The sequence below is a fragment of the Garra rufa genome, chromosome 25 (assembly GCF_049309525.1).
Source record: "Garra rufa chromosome 25, GarRuf1.0, whole genome shotgun sequence".
Taxonomy (NCBI): Eukaryota; Metazoa; Chordata; class Actinopteri; order Cypriniformes; family Cyprinidae; genus Garra; species Garra rufa.
Window position 1 is genome coordinate 36,834,644 of NC_133385.1, and position 18,230 is coordinate 36,852,873.

Below are 18,230 nucleotides of genomic sequence, written 5' to 3' on the forward strand. Positions count from 1 at the left end.
GGCTAGCTAGTGGGTTTCTGGGATAGTGGTTTTAGCGGTTCATGTTTTTTGTTTTTTTCTTCCCACAACCTGTTCAGTTTATGTTTATGCATCATTTCACACACGCAGCTTTTGTACCGATGTGCTTTCTATTTTTGACATTAGGAATCCTGAGATCTGAATGTCATTTTAATACACATTTATACAAGTGAAAAGCATGTTTTATATTGGATTTTGGGTAATTGAATACATATTTAGCCATTTATATTTATGCATCAGTTACTAGTGTGTTTTGGTTGTAAGCTCAAAGTGCAGGACTTAAAGTATAACAATAATGAAGGATGTTATGTCAGTTAGCACTTTCACTGCCTGTTGATTGTATGACTCGCTGTTCTTATGAACCAAATTGAATGTGCATCACTTTATCTTATCAGACACATTAATTTATCACCCTTTCCAAGGGACTTATCGCATTTAAACTGTGCAGCTGTGACTAGCAGCCTGAGCTATAGTGGTTAGTGTGGAATATATCATATCTATAGAAACTCTGAGTGAAATCATCATATTGCCTTTATTTCATTTATTTTATGTTATACTCATGAGTACCTCTGCCTACAGCAACTCACTCAACGCTTGTTGACATATTTGCACCAAATAATTAACCGAGGTTTAATTCAGAATGGGTTATTAAATACAGACACTGTGCAAACTAATAATACAATACATTAGACAAAGCATTGCAATGTTCATGTTTACCAGTAGAGGGCAGCCGCACACTTTGGGATCGGGAGCTGAAGCACAACTGCAAAGAGTCCTTGCTTAAATAAAGATTGTGTTTGATTGAAGGAAAATCTCTTTTGCCTTGTAGCTGATGTACTGAAACCTCCTCTATACTGCACATAACATACACAGTGCTCGCTTTATTAATTACACCTCGGTTCAACAAGACGCTTGAGAAAGTCCTAAGAGATTCTGGTCCTTGGTGCCTAGATATCATGTAATCAATGTAGATTTGTTGGAGCCAAGGTGCTCTATTGGATTGATTGATTTCTGTTCTTCAAGAGATTGATGGAATGTTCATCCAAACTTGTTCTTCTGCCTTCTGATCCAAGGTTTCCAGTCTGGTCATTCTCCTTTGACTTTCTACAGAGCCATTACTCACTGAATGGTCCCAGGAGATCATATGCAATTCGCTATTCTACAGTCATATTACATCACATTTCTTCCTATTCTGATGATTGGCATGAACAGTGCTGGGGAAAGTTACTTTTAAAATGAATGCATTACAATGTTGCATTACTTTGTTACTTTTATGGAAAGTAATGCATTACGTTACTTTTGTGCTACTTTTTGTCACCTGGGCTGGGCTTCTTTGTTTCTTAATAACAAAAAAGTCATATTTTTGGCAACTGTAAAGGCCCTTTCACACCAAAAGTGAAATTAGTAAGCCTCAGGCTGAAGGAAGTACCTCTGCACCTCACAGTTTCTCTGAACACAGGGACAGGGAAGCTGTCAGTGAATAAATAGGAACACAAAGTAACTTGTGTTACTTATTTGAAAAAGTAACTCACTGCATTACATTACTAGTTACTAGAAAAAAAGTAATCTGATTATGTTACTCGCTTTACTTGTAATGCATTACCCCAACACACAATAGATTCCATTCTCCAAAAGAGTAAGGTCAGCAACAGTATAATACAATAAATGCCAGAGAATATATATCATGACATTAAAAAAGAACATAATCCTCCCATTAAAAAGTCGTTAATATTGTTAGTATAGGAAGCATTAAAAAGAATAGCCACCAGGGTAGAAATGAATAATTGAATTCATCCAGCGATTTCATTCCTTGTATCATGATTGAATGTATTAGATATTACGCAATTTATATTTAATCACTCAAACAAGAAGAGACTAAAAAGAAAAGAAATGACGGAAATTTGTATACAATAAAACAACCTTTTTTTTCTGGATTCCAGTTCCAGTTCCTCAGTATCTGTTTTTAAACACAAACTAACTGATCTACACTGTTATTTCTGTTTTATGAGTTGTTTTTCTCTCAAACTTTTAGGGCCCTATCATACACCCAGCGCAATGCGACGCTAGGAGCAACGCAAGTGTTTTTTGCTAGTTTCAGCCCGACGCAGTTATCATTTTCATGTCCAGCGCCACGTTGTTTAAATAGCAAATGCACTTTGCACCAATCTGTTCGCCCATGGGTGTGCTGGTCTGAAAACGAGGTGTGTTCCGATGCATTGTTGGTGAATTGATATTTTGAGGCAACTAAAAAGGATTGTGCCATTGACCAACTAAAACCTGGTCTAAAATCAATGGCGTAGTATTTTTTATTTTTATTTTTTCAAATTTATTTAAAGGTTGCATTAGCAATATGCATATATAGGCAGGTGCACAACGCGCAAACACTCTGCTTAGTACACACACAGTGGCACACAAACATGCCAAATAAAAAAAAATAAAAGAATTACATTGTAATAGATTATTATTGCATACTATTGTCAGGGGACTTTGGTGGAATCCGGCTTGTTTCATAGCATTAACATTGTGCACGCGCAGATTCGTTTCCTGTCTAAAGAAGCGTTCAGTCTTTGCTCTTGCAAACTCCGCCACGTAAATAGCGAATCTGCCATAGTGCAAGTGCAACTGTTTTTTAAAGGGAATGAGAGATGAGACTCTGATTGATTTATTGCACGTTACGCCCAAAACACACCCATGATTAATTAAGAATTATTGAGAATATCTACAACCGTTTTGCGCTGACTGTTTTTTTCCATCGTTAAACTAGCAAAAGTGGATTCGGACATGTCCTAAGTGCACCTGTGCCATGCACTTCAGACCGTGCACTTAGATCGTTAAAATAGGGCCCTTAAACTATTAGTTCTAGAAGCCATTGGAAGCCCATATGTCCTTGTGGCATCTACGACGGCTAGCCTGTGCTTCAAAGTTACGTTTAAAGTCATTGTTTCTTTAGTACATTTCTGTGTTACTTCTTGCTTTTGTAGTGGGCCGCCACTACCAGGTAGCTGTCGGGCGCGAGGTCTTTGATGTTGGGAGATTTGCCAGAGATGGGCGAGATCTTGCCTTCTACACGAGAGATCTGGAGCATCCGACACGGGTCATGCTTCAGCAGGTAGCTCTCGAACGTCTCCCAGCCTCCACCAACTCGCACCATCACATGCTTATTATGCAGCATCTAGAGAGACCGAGAAAAAGACAGATAAACATTCATAGTATGTGAAGGATACACATTTGCAAGTAAGTGGAAAGTACACTTTTAGCTTCCCAAGCTTGATTTCGATGTGTTCATTTAATTGAATAAGACTGCCCACTTTTAATCTGGGTTTATATGTAACTGTATGTCACAAATAGGTTGACAAAGTCTGAAGTAACATACTTTTCGTGTCAGCTAGAATGAGACAAACTTTGAATCATCTGACCTGTTGAAGTAACTGGCTTCGAAGTCCAGCTTCGAAGCCAGTTACTGGGCTAGTTAGTGGTGCCGTGACCCGGACGGATATTAGTGTAATAGAGGCCAGCTAGCTGTGCAGGTAAACTTCAGTCCCCTTAGCATCCTCATTAGCGTGCACAACTCCCATGCCGGTTATTGCCAATTTGAGCTCTGCTCGAAGCAGACCATGCGGAACCAGTTACAGTGGTGCCATGACCCAGATGGGGGTGAGTGTATCGGAGGCCAGCTGGTACCGGCAGATCTCACTCTCCTGGCTACAAAAGGCACCCTATTTGCTGCGGTCTTTAGTGTCCTCGTTAGCACACCAGACTCCTGAGCTATTGCCTTTTTTAAACCCCCTCAGAGCAAACCAAGTGCGCCAAGTGGAAATGATTTCACAGTGTTTTACTAGGCTCATTTTCAGAATGTCAGAACATGTTAAATGAGACTGTGCGCTTGCAATTCATTGGCCAAGCATTTGCTTCTGCAAAGAGTGTTTCAGGCCTAATCCTAGCATTCATGAAAGCTCATTTGGAGGAAAAAAAAAACACCTCTGCCATCAAACTCATTTAACAGCTCCAGCGCCATGATCACACCCTTTTATTGGCTATCTGTCACCTGCGCTTCCCACTGTGGAACTCCCTCCAGGCAGAGAGCTGTGTGAGTCGCTGAGAGGTAAAGGTGTATTTCCTGTAAATTATTTTTTCAGGTGCCGACATTCCCCAGAGGTCTGAATTCAGGAGTCCACTGCCTTGTCAAAACATCTTATTATTACCTTAGATTGTCTGATCAAGATGGTTTCTAGACAATAAAGAATTATTCACATTTATACCAGAAATAAGCCTTAGTTTTTACACGTATGTTTTACTAGTCTCAGATGGTGTATTCATGGAACACCATAGTCTCTTTACTGACCATCTGATGCATATTGGACACAAAATAGCATATGATGAGCATATATGAGCAATATCACATGAGTAGACGTAAGATATGGCTGTATATCGGCACTGCTGTGATTCGCCATAGATAATCACAGTGTGCTGACATACAGCCATATCTTGCATCTACTCGTGTGATATTGCTTTTATACAACAGTTCGATGGCAAGAGTGTGTAATTACATCAACAAAATAACAACTGTCTTTAAAAGCCCTATTTTGTGCAGAACTACTTCCTTCCGCCACTGATTCAAATCTAAGTTTGACAGTTTAACAGCTGAGCCCAATCCTCTACTAATTCCAAAACATCACTTTAGAACTAGTAACGAAGAAAAGTCGAGTTACTTGTATTACTGTATTAAAAACTTTTATTATGTGTGGTGTATTATGAGAGAGAGATGGACTGCGCGACCATGATTACTTGTATCTGATAAAGCATTCATTCTTCATATTCATGATAAAACATTAGTTTGAATGTCCGCTGAGGAAAGCGTTATCTTTGTCATAACGTTAATATCCTTTCATCTGTTAAGGGTGATTTCTGATGACAGTGCTGCTCAGTGCATTTGTTAGCTGCATTAAGCTGTTGTTGAAACTAAACATAACTTAGATAACAGTCTTTTTTTGCCTTCTAACAGTGGAACAATGAAACTAAAATTTCCATCACGAACACAAACATAGTTTCTCTATACAAAACACTTTTAAATACTACAATTATTTATATAAAATACAGTATTACATACTACTGTTTTTTTTTTTCTATCTAAAATATTATTTATTGAATAATAATATTTAATAAACAGCAACAGCTGTCATAAAAGTTGCTAAGCAATTCGGTCAAACATACACAGGAAGCGGTCGGACATATAGCATTAAATTTACATTAACATGATGAGATTTTGCCAAAACTATCTTCTCTGGAATAAATACTAGTTTAATAAGACCAAAGACCGCCCGTTAGATTTACCCAAAATGAGCTGTTGTATAAAAATCTATATTCAACTACCCCATTCTCAGTAGTAGTATACTGTATTGTTAGTAAATACAATTAGTAAAAAACATTATTTTTTTGTAATGAGAAGAACAACATTATAATTCTTTGTATTATTCTCATTATGCATCTCTACTGAAAATTAGTGAAATTTAATTACACTCTTATCACTCTAAAATTAGGCTTTATTTTCTTTATACAAAATATCTTGTGGTGAAATACGAACCTGACATTTCTTTGTGAGTTTAATGTTGACTCTTTGGTTAGGATTTACATTTACAACACAATTGTTATGCACAAATACATTATTAATGAATTTTACTATCTTCTACTGCCAACCCATAACAATCAATCTGAGCTAAATTCTCTCAAAGGCGCGCGCACACACAGAGCTCTAAAGAATACACCATACACAAAAACCTCATCACATAATAATACTTAATCACGGTCCCAATAAAAAGCGTCACTGGAGTAATTCAGCTGTGATTCATCCCTCTATTACAGCCTCTGTCCCTGCAGCCTTGAATTCACATGCTGCTAAAGGATCTTTCATAAAGGGAGAGGAATGACAAAATGCCACTCTGATAACGCACTGTAACCCTCTCCTGTGGGACAAAGAGCCAACGCTCAAAAACAGATCTGTGAGGACAGGAAAAATGAACGAACACTAAACAATAAACAACAACAGAGAAATCTTGCTCATATTAACCCCGCGGGGGAATGATATTAAAGATTCATAAGGCTCTTAGCAGGCTGAGGCAGGGACATTCACAGGTCAGCGTCTCCAGATGGGCGTTTGTGTGGCCCTCAGGCACTGGAGCCACAAATATATTAGCAATCAGACTCTACAAGTCACCACAGGACCTCTATAAAAACTGAAAACACACCATAGACACACATATGCTATATAAAGAAGCTCAGGTCTGTGATGTTGAAGGTTATCACAAAAAAAGTCCCTTAATAGAGAACACAACACAGTCGATTTCTTTCAGGAGCACCAAAGTTCAACAGGCCAAACGACTCACAGTGTATTTAAATAAGAACTAAATGAAAACATGGCTTTCTGATAAACCATCTGGGGAATCTGAGGGGTATTTCAACACGAAGGTCTTTCAAAGACAAACACAAAAGGAATGTGTCCTTGAGACGAATTCAGAGGTTTCGCTCATTTCACTGGAAAATGAACAACAGAAAGCAGATTTGCTTGACTTGGCCTTGGTTGCTGGGCAACACGTTTTAAGGCAGTCTTTCAAAAATATGCTAAGAAAAGGATTTATTTTAGTCATAAGATGAATAGAGCGGGAAATCTCGGTGTTTATTTAAATAAGCATTTTGTAACTACGTATATCTCCAGTAAATGCTTTGTTTAATAATGCTACGATGTGATTCACAACTGGTTTTCCTTCAAGTCCCAGATTTTACACTACAATCTCAAAAATCAAGGTGCTTCACGATGCCATAGTAGAAACTTTTTTGTCTAAATGGTTCCAAAAAGAACCTTCAACATCTGAAGAACCTTTCTGTTTCACAAAAGGTTCTTTGCGGCGAAAGAAGGTTCTTCAGATTATAAAAAGGTAAGAAAGAGATGGTTCTTTAAAGAACCTTTGACTGAATGGTTCTTTGTGGAACCAAAAACGGTTCTTCTATGGCATCGCTGTGAAGAACTATTTAAAGCACCTTTATTTTTAAAAGTGTAGGCATCAAGAGCCAAAATTGTCCTTCAAAAGTAAACAAAACTGTCTTTTAAATCAAACATTATTTATTAGCATTACCCAGAACTGCATAAACAGCAGAAGACTGACAGAGTTTGAGTGTTTGCTGCGCTGAATATCAATGTCTCTTGAATTTTTCATACTCTCAGCAGCCAATAATTCACAAAACACATTGCGGTTGGCACACCGTGTGTTTAATGTGGTCGGATATCTTTACTTTGTATAATTTTGTTCATTGTTTTTGAGAATGAGGGTGTCATGTAGCTTGCCCATGTTGACATCAGCCTAGTTTGATTTAAGGGGAGACACTGCAGGCAAAAACACTGATTTTTCATGCACCTGTCAAGTTTGAGATTTGGGGCTTTTTGGTGTTTCATAAAGTGTTTTTTCAGACTAGTGGAAAGAAAACACCCAAAAGACACTGTTAAGTCTTTCTTTTATAGCACTTTATCTATTTGTGTCAATAGATTTCAATTACAATATATATTTTTAAAGGCCGTTTTCTCAAAATGAGTTTTTCCTCCTACACTGAGCCATAAATCTCCACTTCAGTAGCACTCACACACACCAAACTGGACATTTTTATTCCTGTCTATATTCTGAAGATTTTTACAGAGGGATTTGTTCGTATATAATTTGCTTGATTTTATAAAACATTTTATTTTCCCACAAATAGTAAAAAATACATTGTTTTCTGTCTGTTCTAAGTTTTTTTCTGAATTATGGAGTGACCATATGACTCTAATATTTCAAAAAATAGAAAGAGTTTTGAAACTGACTTCATCCAGTGTTTAGATTTTTGTATTAGAAATGTATGCAAATTAGTGCATAATTCATTGTCTCATGCAATTATGCATGCATATTTCATTGTCTCATTTGCATATTTAAACCTAACATTTTAGAAAACTTCTAATACAAAAAATGTTTGCAATTATCAATTTAATCAATCAAATGGGTAAGTAAGGTGATAACTATTAGTTATTTGTTTTTACCCTATTTACCTGCAGTGTCTCACCTTAAAAAGATACATCAGTTTAATTTTCTCTCCTGTCTGAGAATGTGTGAAGCAGTGAGGTCTTTGTCATGGGTGCAGAAACAATGTTTGTGGTTAGTTTCCCTCTATAGGGGGCAGCAGTGACACAGCCTGCTTCATTTCTCAGCGAGAGAGCAATTAAAACCAGCACTGACTAATGGGATTCTCCACAGGCGCCTGAATTAATATCAGCTGCAGTAGTTTAGCATGATGAATCGCTGCAGTCAGTGTTTTAAATGAAAGCCAGGCACTCACATCTGAACTTGAAAAAGAGGAATAATGTTAATTGTGTAATTATGAGTTCTAGACAGCTAAAGCTGATCGAATCGAATTACTGAGCTGAGATCATGGAGAGAGAGAGAGCATATTTAATTTGTCTGCTGTGGATGTCTGATGGTGGACATGACAATTCTGTAATTTTGTCATTTCAATATTATTTAAAATCAGCATTAAAAATGAAAACATTTTAAATATTTATTCAGGGCGTTCAAGATGTAGATTTTGAGAAATGTAGATCATTTAGATCATTTTCTCACTAATGGATCCTTTGCAGTGAATGGGTGCCGTCAGAACGAGAGTCCAAACAGCCGATAAAAACATGTAATTTACACCACTCAAATCCATCAGTTAACGTCCCGAGTAGAGCTGTCACTATCGATTATTTTGGTAATCGAGTAATCTGTCAATTATTATGACGATTAATCGAGTAATCGGATAATTATAATAATTTTTTTGTAATAATAAAATAGACCTAAGTTAACAATAGCCTTTAAAATTACTTAAGTACATATATAATAGCAATGAAGCAATAATAATTAGTTCAAATACAGTATAAAAAACAAGTAGTCATATGGTTTTATTGAACAAAACTGTTCAAATACATAATGTATTATAACCAGTAAAGCTAATGTACATTATGCATTATAACAAATGCCTGCAGAGGGCGCCAACGGCCTGATGATTGTTTTTTTTTACTTTAATATTTGTTTAATCCTTGTTTAATATTGACTCAACAAACATTTAATTAAAATGTCCACTTAATCTTTAATATTTGGCCATTTCTTTACGACAGAAATGCTGCAGGCACTGTAATTTGTTGAATATGTGGACATCAAAACGTGTAAACTCAGGGCGAGGGTTTAAACTTTTATTTTGAAATCGTGATTAACAATTACTGATAATGCAACTTTTTTTTTTTTTAAACCAAACAAAAAAAAGATTTACTATAGTTTGGGAATTCTTATTTTTACACCTGCCATATTGAGTATTGTGATTTTTCCATTAATTGTCCTTCCAGTAGCACCTTTTCATTATAATTTATTATCATTACCATTATCCAAAAAATAAAAATAAATAAATATATGAGTGATGCCTACAATGGTAATGGATATGACAATGTTGATGTTTTTGGTCTTGGCGGAATAGATCTGCTATGCTGCTGCTGCTGAATTGCTGCTGCTGTTGGTTATTGCTGTAGTTATAGATTATTGCTACTTCTCCTGCAAGCAAGTATAGAACTTGCTACTGCCAAAACATATGGCAATACGGTGCTTTGAGTATTTAAGGCATACTGCTGCTGCACAAATAGCATAAGACAACCCATAGCAGATCTATACAGGTGGAGCTGGGGAAGGTGGAGGGTTTCATTTAAATAGCTGCAGGCTGCAAGCTCATTGGTTGCGTACACAACATGAACCAATCAGCTTGTGTCAAGTCGTATAACTCTGTGCTATCATCAGTTACGTTTACAACCCGTCAGTCTGCGTCATCTAGACTTTCATGGCAGAACTAGGTATTTATCTTTCTTTCACTAGTTGCATTCACTCGTTTCTCAAACATCACATAAGCTGACTTCATAAATTTATGTTGATTTTCCTAAAATGTGTTTACTTACCATTATAGTGATTAGTATTCCCTTTGGTTAGGCACTTGGAACTGTTTATAATTATTATAGTATTTTCCTATTGATGCAGCAATGCAATATGAAATTGGAGTTATTTGATTTCAAGGGAAAAAATATAATAAACAAGTTGCTTTTAAAAGGTGACCTATTTTCTAATTAAATATTTAGCTGGTGTATTTTTTAAATGTTGATTAATGATCTTTTGCAATTTTTGTTTTTCACAAACACTTTGAAAAGCTTTTAATTGGGTTGCTATAATCCAAGAATATTTGGGGTAATGTGCTTCAACATTCAGCACATTAATCACAACAATGGTAACAATTTGATTTATTTTTAATAACTGTAACAATAACCATTTTATTTGCTTCTTTTGTTGTTGTTGTGCTACTACTGACACAAGACAGAAAATAAGATTGGCAAATAAAAACAGTAACAGTAGTGAGTTATGTTATTAGCATAATTACTAAGGGGTATTTTTCCCCTCTCAATTTTTGCTAACTTAAAAACTATGGCATCTACATTTCAGAAAGATTTACCAGCCAACTAGTTGTTTCTAAGATGTGGCCACGATTTTATTCTTCATCTCTTATTTATTGAGTGAGAACTCATTAAACACGCTTTCTAATGAGCTATGAATGATGGAAATGATGTGATCCCTCGTGAGAGCAGTTATCAGTGTATTACTGCACAGCTCAGGGTAATAAAACACAACTGAACGCACAGATACACGATCAGGATAACTGAGATCTAAAGCATCTTTTGGTCATGTGTTGCCAAGTAACAGGTTTCCATGGTGACCAGGCCCATCTCACTAATCAGTATTTGTCAGTTAGGGGAGTCTGTGCTGTTATGGGACGCCCCACTGCCGTGTTTGTGTGTGTGTTTAACACAATAATGTAAGCGATCACACAGCAGTGTGTAATTTCACCTGTCTATCTAATAATCATGTCTCATCATAGGTGCTTCCTGACACAAAGTAACCAGCATTGTAGTTCTTTCTAAGACATCTTTTGGCAAAATTATAAGGTAGCACTGCATTAAGCAACACTCTTACAAATAAAGGTTCCAAAGGGGTGTTTTTGCAGTGATGCCATAGAAGAACCTTTTTTGGCTCCCCAAAGAACCTTTCAGTGAACAGTTCCTAAAAGAACTGTTTTGAAGAACATTTTGAAATCTAAATAACCTTTTCTGCATTTGAAAGGTTCCATGGATGTTCACGGAACCACTGATGCCAATAAAGAAGAGGTCCTATCATGCTCTTTTACAAAGTCTTTATTTTGTTTTGGGGGTGCCCTAGAACATGCTCTCATGCTTGGTGGTTCGAAAAACGCATTCTTTTTCACATAATTTAAATTCTTACAATAGCTTTCTCCCCAGGCTGGCACAAATGGCTCGATTAGTTCAGGGTTTGATGAAGGCCCACCTTCCGAAAAATGAAATGTGTTGTGATTGGTTAGCAGTGCCACTGCGTTGCAATTGCCGAACAGCTTAGACAGCATTTCAGTACTTTATTGGACTTGTTTTGGACTGATGGAGAGAAACACTTGTCTATGCCGTTCTAAAGCTTGGGAGTGCCAGCATCATTTTTAATATAACTCCGATTGCATTCGTCTGAAGAAAGGAAGTCATATACATTTGCATGGAGGGTGAGTAAATAATACTCTACAGTAGTGTTGGTCCTATCGTCAGCCTGTGAGATCGCTGATACATGATATTATCATTATTGTGCTAATTTATTCAATTATTTACATGCCTGAAACCAGCTCCAGCATAAGTGAAGCTATCTACACTACACATCAATGGCGTGGCTCTGACATAGTGACCGGAGCAGTTTGCAGCCACTTTAGTCAATGCTTGCATTTATACCAGCTGCCCTGCGGCTCGCTGAAGCATCCCACAAAGCGGCTGTCCATGCTACATTGCTAAAGTTAGGCGAATTCCTCACCTCGTCCCTCCCCACCCGCCAACGATTCAAATTTCTGTAGGCAGGATTTAATGAGCTTTGTGACATCATAACATTCGGAAAACAAATGCTGTAGTCCAAAAGGAGCCATTCGTTGTAGTTCTTGAAAAGGGATTTTTTTAAAAACTAAAAATCTCCCTTTGGAGTGGACTTTGAGATTTGTAACTTTTGTAGATGTATGTTTTGCCCAAACATACACTGACTAAAATTCAAAAAGTTAAAAAGCATAATAAGACCCCTTTGAAAGTGTGCTAACTTTATTAGAGGTGACCGTGAGGGGCGCTATTTTTTGTGGTGCAGATTTTACAAGTGTTTCGGTCGGCTGTTGGCCAACGTCGGGCCATCGGCGAGCGTCTGTCGTGGGTAGTATGTTTGGTGTGTTCCACACGTCGCGGGCTGTCGGGGCCGTTGCACAAGTGGGAACTCTGATTGGATGCTCAATTTAGTCAATGCTTGAGAATTTAAGCGAAAATGAGGAAAATGTTCAAGTAAATGAAGGCAGCACAGACAGAAGACTGTTCTAATGTTATGTGATCTTACTTTTTGATCTTGGCTTTTGTCGCCGCTAGTTCTTTGAAGTCGGCTTGGTGTGTCTCGGCCTTTAAGCGTATTTTAAAGATTTTGTGCAGCAAACTTTAAATTTTTTTATCTTTTGGAATCTTTTGAAAATCCAGCGTTTAGTTGATCCAGGTAAGCGCTCATTGTCACAGTTGTAAACAAGATGGCCGCCTTCTATCATGAAAGGGTTTGGCGTCACGCATGTCCCCCAGAAATCCTGTATAATTCAACTAATCTAATTACGACTTCAAAACTCCTTAAGTGTTTCCAATTTTGTGTGCGGTATGCAGCAGATGTTCAGCCAACAGTCCCTAGGTGTGATCTCTGTGGCTGAGACTATCCTAAGTGATAGTGTGAGAAAAAGCAAATGTGAGATAAAAAAGGATTTGCTGAAGCCACAATGCCGTTTTAGCTTCCTTCTATGAGCTCTGTTGCAGACTGTCACTACTTGAGTTTCACCAAATTCATATCCGAGTTAGTCTCAGCCTCAGACGCCACGTTGGTTAAACGTCTGATGCATATGGTGCACTTAACTGGAAACACTTCAGGAATGTCGAAGTCGTCATCTGATTAGTTGAATTTGATCGGATTTCTGGGAGACCTGAGTGGACTTTTCGGTCCGCCGGGAAACAAAGCGCAGACTGATTTATTCGGCATTTTGCTAAAAGGTGCTTATGCAGACGCCATTGTTGTTATACACATTTGCGACGTTTGCGAACAAATTACTGACTTACTGCTTGTTCTCCCTCTTCTTCGTTATCTTTCAATGCTGGTTATTTCAATGACTGACTTGTTGCACGCCAGTCTGTTGTTGTGGGGGGCATATCCACGTCTCGAAACGTGACGCTGAACGAAACGAACTGTGATTGGTTGTTTAACATGTCGGTCAAACGGCCTTATGGGCAGGCCCTGGCCAATGAAAGCTGCCATGAATTCCAGACCTTCAGCCGTCAGTCTGAAGGTCTGGCTACGCGAGACTATATCTGAGTTGCTCCGCATCGCAAAGGCAATGCTGTATCAGGTGGGCTATCGAGCAAGTTTACCATGTCAGAAAAGATGTGAGATGTATGTAGAGGAACATTTTTTTCAGACATGTAGGCAGGGTTATATATTTCCAATGAGCCTGGGTTGTAAATATGGCATCTACCGTAACTATAGGGTTTGTTGTGTGTTTTATACTCACTCTGATGAAAAGCATTTTCTCTCCAACGCGGTAACGGCCCTGTGATTGTCGCTCTATGCAGAACTTATTTGGGCACTTACAGGGTGGATCTTCAGAAATGTGCTTCACCTGGAACACACATTACATAAAATGACAGAAAACGGTACATTCTCATTATAGAGAAAATAAACATCTATTAGTGTAAAAAAATACAGTGTTACCGATAACAAGAGTGATACGTGAGAAAGAAAATGTTACTCACAGCCTCATCCAGTAGCTTGCCGGTGCTTTTTTTGCTTGAGTTGGTCTTGTTGAATGGAGAGATGGATGGAGAGACGGATGGAGAAACAGATGGAGATTGAGAATTGCAAGTGGGAGGTACAGGTGACAGTGGAGGTTCGGGTGTCTTCTCTTCCTGCTCGATCTCTTTCTCCAGCTTTATAAGTCCAGGTGGCTCGACCTTATACCTGACACAACACAGTGACCATTCACACTTTACGTTGTGTTTATATGTACAACAAAATACTGATTCAAAACATTTTTCACTATTAAAACAAAGCAACTGAATGTGAATACAATTTACCTGGATGCTATTCTTCCCAGCTCCAGCAGACATAGACACACCTCTCTTGGCTGTTTGTGTAAAACTAGAAGAACATAAAAATAAATCCATTAGACAGCTACTGCATCTTGTGCTGCATACTGTACTAACCAAAGAACTACTGAAAAACATCAATGTGGTTGAATGATGAATACAAGAGACCAAAGAGTGACACAGAGATGATGAAATAGTAATTCACTGTTCTCTCAGTGTGAGATTTTCAGCGTGTTTTCAGCAAATAGTGATTGAACAACATGCTTTTAATATGGCACTGTGGAGCATACAAACTACATTCTTCATGATCCAGTGGAGTTGAGTGATGGCAACACAACACAACATGCATGAAATCTATCATCTCCACATCAAACCTCAGAACGTCCCACCTGAACATAACGCATCCATGTTTCATTTAGCTATTTCTAAAGAGGGAAAAGGAAGAAAAATAAATTAAGAATTTAGTTTTTTTCTCTTTCAAAGGGAATTAATCAAAATTTGGTTGAATAACCCATCTTTTACCAAATCATACACCACTTACACACCTTATAGATGTGCTATTTTGATTATAAACCTTTTGTTTGGTGTATAGATCAAATTCACAGCACAACACACCACACTCTTAATAAATCTCTTCTTACACTAGTTTGCATTTCAAATCTCATGGGCTTCTGAGCAGATTTTCTGAATATTCAAATGAAAGTCATGTTAGGACAGCTTTTCTGGCTTGAGTTTCTCACAAATACATCTACATACAGCACATTTTACCACAACAAGCATATGCACTTTCTATTGTGTGTAACTCCAGTGGGAGAGAAAAAAAAACATTTCTGAATTCAGAAAAGTAAGTTGCTTCTGTACTCCCTAGATGGACCGATCCCGTCTTTCTCTCTCGTTCTTTTTGTAGTTTGTGCAGACTTGTTATTCTCTCCAGCTGTCTTGGACATGTGTTGAAAGCAAAGCATAAAGAATCAGAAGCTGCGCAACATTCTACCTGGATCTAACACAGAGAGATGCCTAGTCCTCATACACATCATACAGCTTTCCACAGGAGGAAGAGGACATTCTTTCACTATCATAATTTGTGCCTAGAATACCACAAGAACAATTTTTTTTTTTTTGTTTCACCCAGAGACACACTTTTCTATCTGTAACTGACGCTTTCCAATGTCAGTCAATCAGCCTAGCCTCTCAAGTTTCATTATATGTCTGGAGAATTATGTACAGCAAAACAACTTAATCAATGTCTACCTTTTTTCCTAAAATATTTTAAACCTTTCCACCATAACGTTAATTCCACCACATTTCTGATCTCAAAAACTTTAAACAATTGTTTTCATGTCAAATATTTAAACCTATGCATTATCCCCCGGTTTCACAGACAAGGCTTTAGCCTAGTCCCAGACTAAACTGCAAGTCTGAGCTGTTTCAACTGAAAGAAACTTGCACTAACTGATCCTAAAAATATCTGTGCCTTTGTTTCAAGATGCACACCAATAATGTTTTATTCTAACTCACATTTATAAAAATTACTTAGATTTCTTAATTGAACTATGACTTAATCCTGGCTTAGTCTAAGCCCTGTCTGTGAAACCAGGCCTTTGTCACTTTTAATGTTGATTTTGTTGCTATCAAAGTGCACTACCTTTTCATAACAGTTTGGAAAAAATGGGATAAGTCATATATTTTTACCACTTTATGAGCACACATTTTACTAGGGGTGTGAATCTTTGGGTAGACAGCAAATTAAGTGAATTCAAGATTAAGAGTTTTCTTTTTGTTTTTTTGTTTTTATGTGATTTTTGCTAATTCAGTATCATACAGTCAGATTCACAACACGATTTGATTCGATTTTAATTTTTGATTAAATTCAGTTTTTTTTAACTGCATTAATTGGATTATGCAAATAATCACACTAAAGTATGTCTTCAATAACTTGCACATGCATTTAATGTTTATACATTTTAAAATATTGAATTACACTTTATAGACTTGCAATTCATTCAAAGTTTTTAAAGCATTTTAAATCGAAAACAAACAATTCTCGATTTAAAAAATGCATGATCACAATTTCTAATCGATGCATTGAGAAAATAAGTGAATGACTTACATTTCACTAAAAATCACACGTTCAGCTCCACATTTGACCGTACCATAGTTCACCTTTTTCAAGCTGATTTGAATGCAGTCTCTCCTAAAGGGCCTAAATTAATTTAATTTTAAAATGTAAAGTTTTTGTGTCTGATAATCGATGCAGGTCCAACACGCTCTCTCACTGCATTTACAAATACAGAACTGCAGTTGTTGCAATAAATCAGGCTTTAAGTCCTCTCACTGAACAACGGGGGATACATGTGAATAAAAAACAGCTCGTATCGCTCGTAATTCTTTGTTGCTGTGTCAGAGCTGGATTTGTTTAAAAGACTCACCAAGCCCATCTGACTCAAACAGACAGGTGTCGTCCACGCCCACCTCTCGACACCATGACAGGAAGTTGGCTGTGTTGTCCCTTGCAAAAAAGGAACCAGATGCGGCACTGGCTCGGCAGGGAATCCTGCGGCTGGGGATTGACTGAAAGAGAGAATTTGCCTGTGTTACTCAGTGTTATTATAGACAGATATTTGCATTTAAAATGTCTTATATGCAAGAGACATGTACCTGAAGAGAAGGGCGATGAATTATAAACACTCAAAACATTATAAGGCCTAAAACATTAAGGAACAGTTCATCAAAAAATTAAAATTCTGTCATCATTTGCTCACCTTCAAGTTGTTCCAAGAAGATAAAACATCTGTTCATCTTCATAAAACAAGTGAAGCAAACATGTTTGAGCTTCCATGTTTGACAAACTCTATGTATGTGTGTTTTTTATGTGTATAAAAGTATAAATGTATGTGAATAAAAGCATAAATGAAATCCATTCATCATATAAAGTGCTTGTTTATCTATAGAACAGTTGGAATAAACAGCTCGATTCATATGGATTAATGTACTTTTGTGAAGCGTCTCCTGCAGCTTTCATAGCTTAAAACATCCTCCTCATTATCAACAAAACATTTATTTAAAGCTCCAAAAATGGCTAATTTACCTGTTTTTTAGGTGGCAGGTCCTTTAAGTCTTGCCGGTAATCGGCCACTGTTATGATTGGCTAACATTGTTGCACAGGAAACATATAAATGGCCTGATGTCACCCAGGCACAAACGTTTGCATAAACACTGCCTCCAGAGCAAGGCATCGACGAATAGACATCTTCTCACTATAGGCTCCGTCCACTGGCGTTCAGGCGCTTAATGGCTTGACAATTGATTATGCTGAATGCAAGTGTTGCGTTGTGCCAAAAACAAATAGAAATAACAATCACTGCTGCTATCTTGTCTTTGACGCGTTCAGAAATCAGAAGGATTCCAGCTTAAGGAACAAGTGGATAGTTTATTTTAATGGCATCCTGAATAGTGTCAGAAGAGTGTTTGGAGTATATTGTTTTGAAAACGAGGTACAGTGTCATGGAGAATTTACAAAGAAACATTTGTTGAAAGATGAAGCGGTACTAGATCTAACAGCAGCTGCATCACAAACCATAAGTAAATGATTTCATAATACTTTGTCTGGAAATGACCGTTTTATTTTGACTGTGTTGTCAAAACACTCACATGCAATAGTGAGGGGGCAGGGAAATTATAGTTTTCATTTGCAACAGTGTTAGCCAATCATAACAGCCAATTACCGGCAAGACTTAAAGGACCAGCCTCTTAAAAACAGGTCCATTTAGACAGCGGGTCAATAATGAGGGTTAAAAATAATAATTTTTCCCAGATGGAAGTGAGATTTAGGAAGGTGAGCATAACCGAGGACAACTGTGTAGGTAAAGCTCACTCCCATGATCTTAAGAGGTAGATTAGCGATTAACATATCAGGCAGCAGTCTTTCTTA

General features: G+C 37.4%; 1 protein-coding gene across 1 annotated transcript in view; it reads right to left on the bottom strand.

Annotated features, from left to right (window-relative positions):
- Positions 1–531: 531 nt before the first annotated feature.
- The window catches only part of gas2a (growth arrest-specific 2a), a 43,478-nt gene continuing 25,779 nt past the window's right edge, over positions 532–18,230 (bottom strand). Inside the window, exons 3-7 of the mRNA XM_073831966.1 lie at positions 16,729–16,870; positions 14,288–14,351; positions 13,967–14,171; positions 13,726–13,833; positions 532–3,190 (exon numbers count right to left, since the gene is read on the bottom strand). Coding sequence (XP_073688067.1) covers positions 2,981–3,190; positions 13,726–13,833; positions 13,967–14,171; positions 14,288–14,351; positions 16,729–16,870 — 729 coding nt within the window. The 3' untranslated portion in view covers positions 532–2,980. The remainder of the gene's footprint in view (positions 3,191–13,725; positions 13,834–13,966; positions 14,172–14,287; positions 14,352–16,728; positions 16,871–18,230) is intronic.